This window comes from Haliotis asinina, chromosome 7, assembly GCF_037392515.1.
Source record: "Haliotis asinina isolate JCU_RB_2024 chromosome 7, JCU_Hal_asi_v2, whole genome shotgun sequence".
In the NCBI taxonomy this organism is placed as follows: domain Eukaryota; kingdom Metazoa; phylum Mollusca; class Gastropoda; order Lepetellida; family Haliotidae; genus Haliotis; species Haliotis asinina.
The window spans coordinates 331,267-346,339 of NC_090286.1; the positions used below are offsets into that span (position 1 = coordinate 331,267).

At 39.9% G+C, this 15,073-nt stretch overlaps 1 protein-coding gene across 1 annotated transcript in view; it reads left to right on the forward strand.

The window, feature by feature from the left end:
• The window catches only part of LOC137291769 (trifunctional enzyme subunit beta, mitochondrial-like), a 47,608-nt gene that overhangs the window by 14,716 nt on the left and 17,819 nt on the right, over positions 1 to 15,073 (forward strand). Inside the window, exons 5-7 of the mRNA XM_067823287.1 lie at positions 6,160 to 6,227; positions 10,347 to 10,625; positions 10,829 to 10,921. Coding sequence (XP_067679388.1) covers positions 6,160 to 6,227; positions 10,347 to 10,625; positions 10,829 to 10,921 — 440 coding nt within the window. The remainder of the gene's footprint in view (positions 1 to 6,159; positions 6,228 to 10,346; positions 10,626 to 10,828; positions 10,922 to 15,073) is intronic.

Sequence of the window (15,073 nt, forward strand, 5' to 3'; positions counted from 1 at the left end):
AGCACAACCCTACTGCAACAATAATACCTTTTATAAGGACTATACACATGAAGATACGAATCACCAAAATCAGATAAGTAATGTGGAAAAACAATGAACTAGTATTTGAGGACTTTACCACATTAATCCTTAACTAGAATGAAGGTAATGAAATTCTGTCATAAGCATTGTTCTAGTAGATAGGAAACATTTCATCTACCCTAGAAATATCAATATCAACCTATCCCTGTCAAGACTAATAGTCTAAAAGTTAAAGTGGAACGCCAGACTCAGGGTAAGAATGCAAGAAACTTACCAGCATATCCCTGTGTCCAGCGTCCCAAGGGATTCTAGTTGGTATGAGTCCACCGTGGGAACTGCCACCAACTAGAATGATTCCTGAATTTATAGGTGTTTGACGGACATTGGAGTGGACAACCTCTGGCTTGACCAAGAGATATTAAAACTGATACTTGGATCTCAGTAATTGTGTTACTTAAGCATCAGGTTTTAATCCGTAGCAAAACTATTAATAGACCTAATGATTTGATAACTGAACATGTGATAGCAGATGCTACTGGCTACCTTCACCTATAATTATAATTGTCCTGTAATAACTAATAATGAAGATATAGTTCAAATAAAGGTGATAACATAGTCTTCCACTGAGTTTTAGAGAAGGAAATATCCCTTCCAAAATAACACTTAGCATATAGTCTGGCAGAAAATGTTTCAGGACGGTGTTTGGTAACTTTACTTTAAAACTACAAGTGCTTCCAATTTGGTATGAGGCTTTATAATTCTTCTACAATTGAGGATTTTAATTGTCATAATTTATCACTCGATAAGAAAGTTGTCTATAACAGCTGTCGTTATTTCAAGTCACATGTCAAGGGTGTTGAGCTACTTAACGGAACAGCAACCCGGTCATGCAAATAAACAGGTCACATGTCAGATCCTTACATTATGCTCATCAGATCATGTCACGTGACTTAATGCATGTGCATTGCACAAAGTGCACACACATCTACACAAAGAGAAATGTCCACATACAATTTGTTGTCTGACCCCCAAAAAAGACATTAGGAAAATCTATAATTATTTCAATCAAGACAGGGCTCCTGAAAAGTATTTCAAACGGACCCAACATGTCGTGGATCTCTCAAAGGGTGTGATGAGTGGAATTATCCATGCATCGTGTGCGGACATTCCAGGGACCATCTCAGAAGTTGTTAGGAAATTAAAACTTGGTAATTTTGACCAAAGGCTTGTCAGGGACACAATTAGAAAACTAACACGTCAAAATGAGCATGTGTCGGGTATGGCGATTGAAACAAATCCTTGCTCAAGACCACCATCTTGATGTCTCTTGTTATACTATTTGCAAATTGTACCTGAAATTTGGTTACAAATATAAAAGTGTTCTGGGGATAAAATATGCCATGTGTGAACAGCATAACATTGTAAAATGAAGAATAAATTACATGAGAACAATGAGAAAAAAAACACGCTGATGGTTACGAACCGATGTATCTGGACGAGACATGGGTAAATGCCTCCCATACAGCATCTTACCAATGGCTGCATCCTGACAGACACGAGCTGAAGCAGAAGCTACCAGCTGGTAGAGGACAGAGACTTATAATTATGCATGCTGGCTCACACAAAGGATTTCAGCCTGGGTGTGATTTGGTATTTAAATATAAATCCACCGACGGGACAGGCTACCATATGGAAATGAATGGGGCTGTCTTTACACAGTGTGTAGAAGCCATTCCAGAAAAGTCCTTGGTAGTCATGGACAATGCTCCATACCACAGTTGCTGTGAGTCCGACAGTCGGTGTCCAACGTCCAATTGTCATAAAGCAGAGATCATGCCTATTTGCATGACCGGGTCCCTGTTCCGTTAAGTAGCTCAACACCCTTGACATGTGACATGTTTTGTGACTTGAAATAATGACAGCTCTTATAGGCAACTTTCTTTTGTCAAGTGATAAATTATGACAATCAAAATCCTCAATTGTAGAAGAATTATAAAGCCTCATACCAAATTGGAAACAGATAGCACTTGTAGTTTTAAAGTAAAGTTATCAAACACCATCCTGAAACATTTTCTGCCAGACTGTAAGTTAGACCATACAGCCTGAATACTAGTATTATGAGCTCAATTACATGAGAAAAAAAAATCAAGTTAAATTGAAATGTTGACAGTAAATTTTGACATGAATTGTCTGTGACAAACACAGACACCTTAATACAGGGTTTTGTCACACTATTTACAGATTTTAGGCATTTTTACTATTTTTTTCGTTTTTCTATGGAACATTTTGGTCTTAGTCTAATGGTTGGGTGGACTTGGTTTCCGGAGCAGAACTCAAAAACAGTTCAATATTTTTCTGCAAAACTGGGTAGATATATCAATCAGAACCTGAAGTGGTGCCTTTTGCACTGTACTGGTTTTTGTGAATATGGTTTTCTCAGTTTCCATGGAAACTTTTATGAGATATATGAGACAGATCTTGAACTGGTGCCTTTTGCTGTTTACAGATATGTGGCATTTATATTTTTCATGGTTACCAAGTAAACGATTCATATTTAATCTAAAAAATCGTCAAGTAACTGTCAAATATTTAGGGGCCAGGGGGGATATGTCGTCTTCTGATGACTCTTGTTTGAAAAGCTACAATCATATGGAATATAAAAATCATAAGGCAATATTTTAGGGAAATCATTTTAATGTAACAAAAGATCACAGCAGTCGACACCGCTCAGCAGTGTGAAAAGATATGTGCGTCAACTCAAATATAGAAAGAAATAATATGGACAACTTGTATTGTAGGAAGGTGAGGCTACTCTCATTTGATATGCTTTGAAATGAAATAGAAGCCCATAGACTTTTATGAGGAAACATTTTCCAAATAGTAGCCCACAGGCTACGAGAGGGCTTGCTTTCGGAAAACCCTGGTGCAGGGTGACATTACATTTTCCTTGAGAGTGCATACAAGGTGGCAAATGACATAACATTGTCCTTGAGTGTGTTGATAGGTTGACGTTACATTGTCCTTGAGTGTGCATACCGGTTGACATTACATTGTCCTTTAGTGAACATACAGGTTGACATTACATTGTCCTTGAGTGTGCTTACTGGTTGACAATACATTGTCTTTTAGTGAACATACAGGTTGACATTACATTGTCTTTAGTGAACATACAGGTTGACGTCATATTGTCCTTGTGTGTGCTTACTGGTTGACATGACATTGTCCTCAAGTGTGCATAACAATTGACGTCACATTGTCCTTGAGTGAACGTGTAGGTTGACGTTACATTGTCCTTGAGTGAACGTGTAGGTTGACGTCACATTGTCCTTGAGTGAACGTGTAGGTTGACGTTACATTGTCCTTGAGTGAACGTGTAGGTTGACGTTACATTGTCCTTGAGTGAACGTGTAGGTTAACGTTACATTGTCCTTGAGTGAACGTGTAGGTTGGCGTTACATTGTCCTTGAGTGAACGTGTAGGTTGACGTTACATTGTCCTTGAGTGAACGTGTAGGTTGACGTCACATTGTCCTTGAGTGAACGTGTAGGTTGGCATTACATTGTCCTTGAGTGAACGTGTAGGTTGGCGTCACATTGTCCTTGAGTGAACGTGTAGGTTGGCGTTACATTGTCCTTGAGTGAACGTGTAGGTTGGCGTCACATTGTCCTTGAGTGAACGTGTAGGTTGATGTCACATTGTCCTTGAGTGTGCATAGAGGTTGGCGTCACATTGTCCTTGAGAGAACATACGCCCCTGAAAGTCCCGGGGTAGAATAGGCCTTCAGCAACCCATGCTTGCCGTAAAAGGTTTGTTGTAAGAGGCAACTAACAGGATCGGGTGGTTAGGTTGGCTGACTTGGTTGACACATGTCATCGGTTCCCAATTGCACAGATCGATGCTCATGTTATTAGTCACTGTATTGTCTGGTCAAGACTTGATTGTTTACAGACCGCTGCCATATAGCTGGAATATTGCTGAGTGCGGCCTAAAACTAAAGTCACTTGTGTGAACATACAGGTCATCATGATGTCCTTGAGTGTGCATACAGGATGATTTTACACTGTCCTTGAATGTGCAAAGAGGATGACGTTACATTTTCTTTCAGTGGGCATACAGGTTGACGTTACATTGTCCTTGAGTATTCATACAGGTTGATGTTACATTGTCCTTGATTGTTCATACAGGCTGACCTTGGTTGACATTACATTGTCCTCGAGTGTGCATACAGGTTGACCTTACATTGTCCTTTAGTGTTCGTACAGGCTGACCTTGGTTGACGTTACATTGTCCTTGAGTGTGCACACAGGTTGAACTTTGAGCAAACCATAATGTCATGTTCACATGTTCTCTGAATGACTTGAATGATCCAGTCACGATCCAGTATTTATTGATGTCATGTCATGATAACTCAGAAAGAAACTGTCTAGAAAATCTGACAGTGTGATAACTCCTATATTGTGTTATGGTGGAGCAGTAGTAGGAACTAAATATGGTAGCGCAATTTAACAGATTCAGCTGAAATTCTATCAAAAATATCCAAGGCTTATCAATACCACGATAACAACATGTTTTTGTCTAGGTGTGGGAGAACTACATGTGTAGAGCAGTCAGCTGTGGGTGCAGGCTTTTTCATGTGGAGATTGATAGACAAGCATAGCATACATGCCTCATGCTCAAGCCCCAGGCTGATGGTGGGAAGATGGAAAGGGCTAGCAAAGCTGGAGATACAGAAACAGTATATTTTTAAACATAGTTTACAAGACATCAGAAGACACAGAACTGGCATTTGTCTCTCAACATTTAGTCCTGATACAAGTTGTTACTAAGTGTTAAAAAACATCTGCTTTCACCTAATTAATCCTATAAATTTATAATTCAACATGTATGTAACACATCTTCTGATTGGTTGGTCTTAAAAATTTCTGACTGTATAATCAGCATATATGGTCACAATGTGAAAACTGAACCACCAAAACCTTTGAATGTATCCCTACACTGTTGAGGCAACACTCTTTTTCTGAGCATTATCTTCAATTAGCTCCCCTATTATAGCAAAGTGTACTTATGTTTTAAAACATTAAAACATAAAAGTCCAAACAGTATCATGATTTAATTTAGTTTACTTCAAATAACTCACAACGAGCTGTTGACCTAACACTGTTAGATCATTGAACAAGCTTTATGACATGACGTGATTGACAACAGAAATGTTAATTGCCCATCATTCAGGAATCGTTCATCATTCGCAGCAGCCCACTTATTTCTGATCACTAGCAGTTTCACGATAATCGCATTCATTTTATCCAGTTGCTATAGCACTATGATTTATTTCTGGCGATGGTGTAAGTTCAAGGAGTTATGTGATTAACCTTTGACCTAGATGAAATTTGACCTATTTTGAATAATGAATTTCTTTCTCGAGAACACAGCATAAAATGGGGATAACTGTACTGTGTTTGACAAATTGGGATCTGTACAGATGGTTATATAGCCATAAATTTAACATTATGTCAGCTGCTTCTGGTGTCCCTGATATGATTAATTTGGGTCTATGTAACCACCAGTATCCGTCCCCTATTTGTGAAACACAGTACAGTTATCTCCTAAATAGCCATTGCGAGATTTAAATGCAACAGCTTTAGACTAGCCATAGAAAGTGGATGACACTCGAAAATCCCATGTGAAGAAAGACAATGCACCTATTGTTACTCTAATAATATATGTGTAACTGAAGATGAATGTCATGTAATGCTGCTTTGTGATAACTCTGCTGCCCTGATAACAACTGCTATCCACCAACTCTCAGGTTCATAAACCTCAGATCTACAGAAAACACAAGAACTATAAAACAGATCGGAAAATATCTCAGTTAAGTTTTAAACTTGGCAAGTAATTATTGGTATTTTTCAATGTAATTGTTTTACACATGCATAGATCTATACCCAAATTCTATGTATGTTGTATGGGCCTGATGGAAACATTGTATCATGTATATGTATACATATAGCTTGACATATTGTCCTATTTCTGTGTACGTTGGCATTGTCTTATTTAAGCATGTATTCAAGTTAACATTTTGTCCTTCCTCAGCAGGCATTTAGGTTTCTTATTTTATTGAAACTGAACGTTTGTCTTCAGAGATGGTTGACTACATTGTGTATGGAACTGTGATCCAAGAAGTGAAGACCAGTAACATTGCACGGGAGGTGGGTATGGTTTGCATGCTCCGGGTTAAATGTGTCTCCTTCTCAACATGTTATGTTTGGAATGTAATAAAGTTGTCTCGTGTTAAGTTTGAAAGGTCTTCCAGTTTACTTGAAACATTATGATGCTGTCATGTGTTAACTTTGTCCTGTTTTCAGGGCTACAGACGAGCATACTGGCTTGATGTACGCCTAAAACTGTATGAAGTACGGAATAGTAAAAGAATTCATGCATATCATTTACGCACATAAATACATTCGTACATCTAGCTTGTATAAAGTTTAATAGCTGAAAACTTGTTTAATATGATTAATAATGAACCACTTCACCAACTCACTTAGGAGAAATTATATCAGTACTCCTTCAAAATTCTGAGTACACCCCCACTCACAAAAGTTTTCTCGAGCCCAGTGTTATGGTGTCTTGTCTTGTGTTAACCTTGTCTGCTTATGGTGTTTTGTGTTAAAGGTAACATGCAACGTACAAAAACATTTTTTAAAAACTGTAATGTCCGAAGCTCAGGCATCACAAACATTAGCTCTTTGTCTCTCCAGCTGTATTTTCTAAGAGCAAAAGAGTAAGAAACTGGAACAAAAACAAATCATTTTTTGATGGTAAAGTTGGAAGCCAGATTGGGCGCATGCAGTACTAACAATCAGTCATCATAAGAATCCAGAATATTAAAATATTACAACATCTCTCCACAAGAACTGTTAAATAATACTTCGAGGTTAATTGTTGACCATTAAAAATTTAAGATTTGATATGAGAGTTCCTATTCACAACTTAAACGAGTTGCCAGATACAGACCATGTGCTTTTTCAACAACAATGTTTTTAGTTTGATTTACACATAAATAAAGATTGTCATGACATAAAGAAGGACTGAAAAGTTATGCTGATGAGTTGCACATGATATAAAACTTAAAAACTTTCATTTTGATTCCTCTAAAGATAATTGATGGATCAAACATCAGCGACAATAGTTACCGTCCAACGGACGTCAATCAGCATGAGCGACAGATATAAATCAGCATTGCCCTGACCGGGAATAAACTAAATCAAAATGGCCCTGATACAACCCTGTTGCCATGTAACAGCACACTCCCCGTCTGAGATCTCTAAGGTATCACAATAGCATAATACAAAGAATAAAAACATAGAAAATTACAGATGTAAATCTTATGCCTAAAAAATACTCTGCACGAAGATGTAGAACTCATGTAAATAAATGCAGTCATTCCTCTGACAGCAACAACACCAGCTCAGTAACTGGGCGGGTATAAGACACCAGTTTACCATCCTACACAGTTCGGACAACTGCCTTCTGAACTATATCATCACCACCATGGATAGCATTGACAATTACAGCCATTGGCCATTCGTTACGATGAACAGATTTGTCTTTCAGGAGCACAACATCTCCATTTCTGAGACTAGGTCTGTCTTGTGTCTATTTGCGCCGACACAGCAATGTGTTCAGGTATTCTTCCTTCCAGCGTTTCCAGAACTGATAAGACATAGCATGTACACGTTTCCACTGGGACTTGTACAACATACCAAGTTCAAAGTCACCCATTGGTTGTGTGACGTGGTCATTCTTCTGAGTAAGAAGTGTTGATTGACTCAACACCTAAGGCATCTCAGGATCAGCTGATACAGGTTTTATTGCTCTTGCATTTACAATTGCACCTCTGCCATAAAGGTGGTAATCATGTCATGGGTCAAATTATTTCTGGCAACCCCGGTCAACATTGAGTCTAATATCTGACATGTGACACCAATCAATCTTTCCCAAGTCCCTCCCATGTGAGAAGAATGAGGAGGCTTAAAAATCCACTTGGTTCTCTTCTCAGTCAGGAAGGCTTTGGCCAGTTTATCTTCGATTTTCACACTATCAACATGAAGATCAAGCACAGCACCAACAAAGTTAGTTCCGCAGTCCGACCCGAACTCTGTTACATTCCCCCTAATTGATATAAACCATCTCAATGCATTGATGAACACTGCACTGCTCATCTCTATAACCTCTATGTGGATCTCATGAGTTGTCAAGCATGTAAACAGCAGGGCCCAGCGTTTACTATTAGCCTGACCTTCTCTAGTTCTGCATGTCACAATGGTCCATGGACCTAACATATCCACTCCCACGTAGGTGAACGGAGGACTGGGTTCCAAATGATCGGATGGTAGATCAGCTATCCTCTGATGCTCAAGCTTACATCTAAGCTTTCTACAATTGACACAGGAATGGATGAGTGAATTGACAAATCTTTTGCCTCCAGTTATGTAAAGACCAGCTGATCTGATAGCACCTTCAGTGAAGTGCCATCCTTGATGCTTGACATTTCATGGTGGTATTGCATCAGAAGGCTTGCAACATAATGTCCTCCAGGAAAGATCCAAGGATGTTTCATGTCAGTGGTTATTTTGGCCCTACTGAGTCTTCCGCCCACTCTTAGCATGCCACAGTCATCAAGGACTGGATTCAAGGACAGTATTCTTTGGAAGTGCTTTCCAGTTTCTGAGACAGTCCATTTTATTACCACACACTTCTTGTTGGATCTCCTTAATCAGAAATTGCTCAGTGTGTGAGAAGGACGGCTCGTTGGCAATAGTTTGCTTGCAATGTCTTTGTCCAACATGTTTCAAGAGAGTGATAGCCTTGACTACAATGTAGTTTCTTCCAAGTAGAGAATCGTTTGAGGCGATGAGATTTCAGTTAACCACTTCAGACACTGTTGCTAGCATCTTTGCTTTCGCCCATGAGTTTGACTTTGAATCCAAGCCCATCCACAGGTACAGTTGTCTTGATGCCTTCAGTTTATTGCAGTACTATTGGCCCAAGAAGCCAACTACAGTTCCTCATGTTTGCAGCACGACAGGATCGCGTTCCCCAATCTGCGGTGTTAATAACTGTTGGTACATAGAACCACTGGTCTGGTTCAGATACTTTCCTAATCCTTTCAACTCTATTTGGACACATACACCTGGAATATCTTGGACTCATTCCAGATATAGCCGAGAACAATCTGACTTTCAGTGGAGAACTTTACTGCACTGATTGGTATGTCAATCTGGTCACACACTGGGTCAGCAATCTCAACAGCAAGAACAGCTCCGCAGAGCTCTAATCGAGAGATTAGGAAGGATTTGCAGGAAGTATCCAAAGAAGTGGCATGACCCACCTTTTCCGTCGGATACTGTAAGCAGATAAGCATGAGTCAGGATGAGCAAAAAGTTTTATGTAATTTTTATCCACCTGGCTTGTATTGCGGGGGAAAAATCTAGTCGACGCCTCGTCTGTCTGTCCGTCCGTCCGTCCATAATCATTTGATTGCGGAGCATAACTCAGAAACCGTTCAGTATTTTTAGACCAAACTTGAAAGATATAATAATCACAACCTATAGTTGTGCCTTTTGCTATTTACAGAGTTTTGGCATTTTTATTTTTATTTTTTATTTATTTATTTATTTTTGTTTTTCCATGGAACAGTTTGGTGTTATTTTATTGGTGGGGTGGGCTTCGTTTCCGGAGCAGAACTCAAAAACTTCTAAGTATCTTTCTGCAAAACTTACACATATGTAGGGGAAACCCTAAAGTGGTGTCTTTTGCTATTTACAGACTTTTGTGATTTATCATTTTCCCAGTTTCCATGGAAACGATTCTGACTGAATATTTGAGAGATGGGCTTCATTTCCAGAGTACAACTCTTAAACCATTTCACATCTTTCAACAGATCTAGGCAGATGTATGAGACAAATCTTCAAGTGGTGCTTTTTGCTGTTTACAGATATATGGCATTTATATTTTCCATGACTTCCATGGAAACAACTCAAACTTAATCTAAGAAAACATCAAGTAACTGTCATATGATTTGTCCTTTCAAATATGTGGGGGCCGGGGGGATATGTCATCTTCTGATGACTCTTGTTTTCATTGCGTTATTTTCCCAGTTTTTAAGCTTATTTGCATTTTTGATAATTTGTTTCAGGAAGTCTGTGCTGAAAGGTATCAGAATCTGCAAAGTTATGTTTTGCGTTGTATGTGACCTTTTACCTTGCAGTGTTACTGTGTCTTGTGTTAACATTGGAATGTCATGGTGTCTTGTGTTCCTGCAGGCAGCTCTGGGTGCTGGTTTCTCCAACAGGATCCCCGCCCACACCGTCACCCAGGCCTGCATATCCTCCAACCAGGCCATCACCACTGGCATGGGGATGATCGCGTCTGGTGGCTGTGACTCTGTTGTTGCGGGTGGTGTGGAGTTCATGTCAGATGTTCCTATACGCCACAGCCGCAAGATGCGAAAGCTGATGTTGTCAATAAACAAGGCCAAGACTTTGCCGGCCCGACTGCAGATCATCAGCCAGATGCTATCTGCATCAGCTCTCACACCAGAGGTAGGTGTTGTATTTGTGGCTACTAAAATGTATCCCTACAAGATCAGTAGTTGTAAGATGTAGATGTTTTTTATCCTGCACATCTGATATATGCACAGAGTATTAACATTAGAATAATTCAGCAGTTTTGTTTTGTGTCCTGAGTGAATCCTTGCCATTACATGTGTTCTGAGCATGGAGTTCTATTTACAAATGTAATGTAGTTGCCAGCAGTAGCAGAATTCTCCACTGGGGAAACCATGGGCCACTCAGCAGACCGATTATGTGCAGCTTTCGGGATCACCAGACAAGAACAGGTGGGTAGGATTATCATATGATGTGCTAAGGAAAATAAAGAGGTGTGTTGTGGAAATAAATGACTGAAAAGAAGTTTGATTTTTTTCCCTTATCTTGCCTCATTATGTAATTGCTTACCTCCTTTCCCTTTCAATGGGGGCCGGTGGGGTAGCCTAGTGGTTAAACGTTGGCTCATCATGCTGAACTGCCGGGTTTGATTCCCCACATGGGTAACAATGTGTGGACTCCGTTTCTGGCATTAAGCCATATTCACTCACTTGCTTTTGATGGTTACGTGGAAACTTGAATCATTTTGTTTCAAAGAACAGTCAAATTCACTCACCCATGGCAAACCATGCTCTTATCACTCTCTCCTTCATGGCCTGGGCAGACGGGACTGTGTCACATGGCTCCTTTATGGCTGATATCCTATTTTATACCTAAACTTCAAATTCAAGTAATGCATTCTATTTTAGGACCTTCAGTTATCATTGCCATGTATTTATTTACATAAATTACATCTAATTTCTGAGAGTTTTTACTTGGTGGCATGTAAACATTGCAGGTACTTATCTCAGTGGCTGATCCACACAGAGTGTCTTCTTGTGTTCTTTAGTCTCACTTTGTATATATTATTCACATTTATCACAATTTGCATGATTAAACATTTGTTATCATGTTTAAGCAAGCCAATGGACAAATTTCGGCTTGACAGCAGGGCCTCCACAGAAAAGCGTGTTTGCCAGTTGTCTGATCATGAGTTGTTTCCTCTGTTAAACTCAGGGAATGATAGTATTCCCCTGTCTGCTAATATTCTCAGGTTTTCCTACAGGGTTACTCCCGTCTCTGCCACTCTTGCACAGACACCAACACTGTCCCTGTTTGCTAATTCCTCAAGTCTTCCTACAGGATTACTCCCATCTCTGCCACTCTTGCACAGACACCAACACAGTCCCTGTTTGCTAATTCCTCAAGTCTTCCTGCAGGGTTACTCCCATCTCTGCCACTCTTGCACAGACACCAACACTGTCCCTGTCTGCTAATTCTTCAAGTCTTCCTGCATGATTACTCCCATCTCTGCCACTCTTGCACAGACACCAACACTGTCCCTGTCTAAGAGGAAGTCTTTTCTTAGGGAGGGGTCTGATCTCCAGAAGCTAAATTAGAAGAAGTTGTTATCTTTGACGTAATCTCTTCCGAAATACATTCAATTGCGAACAATCTGATGCTGATTTCATAAGTCCTGGGCAACCGGTCATTTTATGAGTGAAATTCAGGTATAGAACTACTGGTATCACTCTCAGCCATTCCTATGGAACTATCAACTGTGGGTGGACATCTAGGCCACTACTGGGATAATCGGAGAAGACGATTGTTGTTCAAGTGCTGTGTGAGGGGTACCTGATCCAGCTCAAGACAGCGCCTCCACTCACCATCAATCTGCAGGTGCACAGATACCCAAAATTATAATGCGTCAAGTTGACCTAGGCCATCAGTTTGCTGTTTGCGAAAAATGCTTTAGCAATACTTGACCTTTTACCACTGCTGCATCATCTCATCAGACCTTTTACCACAGCTGCATCATCTCATCAGACCTTTTACCACAGCTGCATCATCTCATCAGACCTTTTACCACAGCTGCATCATCTCATCAGACCTTTTACCACAGCTGCATCATCTCATCAGACCTTTTACCACAGCTGCATCATCTCATCAGACCTTTTACCACAGCTGCATCATCTCATCAGACCCATCCAGCATCCAGACGCATCAACTAGCACATAAACTCGGATGTCAATTCTAAGATGCTTCAGTGAAAGATCAAAGGCGCCGACAATAATTTATCAGACGATAATGTGCACTTTTTGCATTACATCATAATGTGTTGACGTCACTGCGCCATTCCAGTCTGCCCCCTCTTAATCAAACTTTTTTGCATTACGTCACAATGTAACCGACATCACAATGCCTTGTACAGCCTTCCACAGTAAACTGCTTCGTCACATCCCGTTTCTTGGTTTGCAGTTGCATCACACAGCTAACATCACTGTGGAAACATTACGTGTATGTTTTCCAATGGATAAAATGTCTCATGCTTCGAATCAAAATCTTACAGTGACATGGTAATGTTGGCAATGTTTACATTCCCACAATGCAATCGTGGAATGTCACTTGACTTGTCAGCTTCCTCTGTATGTACTGATCCAACTCGTTGGTAGCAGAAATGGGGCGGTCATATTGCCTTGTTGGGGGTTAAGAGAATCACGGATGTAATTAAAATGATCTAGAGAAGATATTTAACCCAAACATAAACCATCACCAAACTGTTCATCATTTGTTTTTCTAGTAACCTTTGTCTTAACGTAGGGGGCTGACATGTGAAAAGAACAGCGTGTCAGTTAGTCCTGTGTGAGGATTCTTAATTTAGGTCACAGACACCATCGTTTGTTTTCTGCTGTAGATTCATCATAATTAGGCTTAGAAGTTATTGAATATGGCATCTTAGAAAAGAAATACAGTTCGTTCTACCACCATGTATAGTGTAATAAAGCACACTTTAGCCCTGAACTATTATAACCTTAAAGCTCTCGGACGCTTGTGATGGTAGAACAAACTGTATATCTTAAGTACAGTTTAAGATCAGTCTAAGTAAACTAAGTGTTATTCAGTAGGCTCCTACTCTAGGTCTAACAAAACCTAGTAGGAGGTCACATCAAGTGGCCACTGAGATTAACCAATCAGAGCACAGCTTACCAAATCTTGAAAGTGGACATTCGCACATATCTTTTCAATTTTTGCCCATGCAATTGTTTGTACCCGAACGATTCCAAATGCTATTTTCCCTACAATTGCTTCTGGATGATGCACATGGAGCACGCAACAACAGTGAATAAACAGTTGCTGAAAATAGCTTTTTGGCAATATTCAAGGATGTCAGTTTGTGGACATATTAGCAACATAAACTATAAGGTGTATATACTGCAGGTCAGATATTAGTGATAGATAAGCACTGTTTTGTATGTTGAGAGGTCATTGTCAGTGACTGGTGTATAAGTACCACCAAACCCTAAACAGGAGCCGTTGTCCAATTGGTTAAATCTGTTTAGCCATCTCACATTTGATTGGACAGTCATAGGTCGCTCAAAGGTTACCTGACACAACCTCCTGCTAGGTTTTCTTAGACCCTGTGTAGGAGTGTGACAATTGACACTGGGGCTAAGTTTCTAAGTTTACTATCCACCTATTGATGCAGGTAAGCTGGCTAGTTAACCACATAAGTCCTTCATAGGATCTACAGTTTCTCAGCATCAGGTTCCTCACCATGATGAACTGCAACACTGTCCCAGAATACTGGAGATCAAGTATCCAACCTGTCTTCCAGTCGCTATCAACTCCCCACTACTAATATGAGCATGGCAGAGACTACTAGGCCCCCACTTGCCAACACAGGCTCTCGCATGCAGAGGAAAATTGTAGCTACGTCGGCTACAACATTCTTCAAACCTCATCTCGATAGTCTGTGAAAGTCTCCATCCCTAAGCACCTGAAGTTGTATCTACTTTGAAGGACAGACAAGCTGAAGATTTGCAGCAGAACCTATTTGCAAAAGCCAGCCTACAGCCTTCATTGCTATGTTGATGGGAGGTTGCATCAAGAAGATGGTCATCGCAAGGAAGAGTAATAGTCCTTCACAGAGTGGTCACATCTCAGTTTCCGCAACAGTCTTTACCTTAACTGTTCTAGATAACTAGACATATTGGAATACTAGTTTATCTAAAATCCATGAAGTCTATACAATTTACTTCTTTTATTCATTTAATAAGAGGTGGTCCCCCATTTGTCAGGATGTTTTGACCACTCTGGAAGAATCCATGTGACAGTTCCCAGCAGTACATGATCAGACACGATCTTGATCTAACAGTCACAGTGAATCCCGATAGGTGGCTCACCCACCACCTAATTTCATTGGATGCAATTACAGCATGAGTCAGGATAAGGAAAAATATGTAATTTTTATGAAAAGATTGATATTGATAATGATCTGAAGGACCGTCCCAAAGTTTCCACATAACAGTAGAAAGGGAAAGCAGGTAAGCAATCATAGCACAAGTCAGGATAAGTATAAACTAGCAATTTTATCATAATAATGTGGTACAGGTGTCTTCAGTATT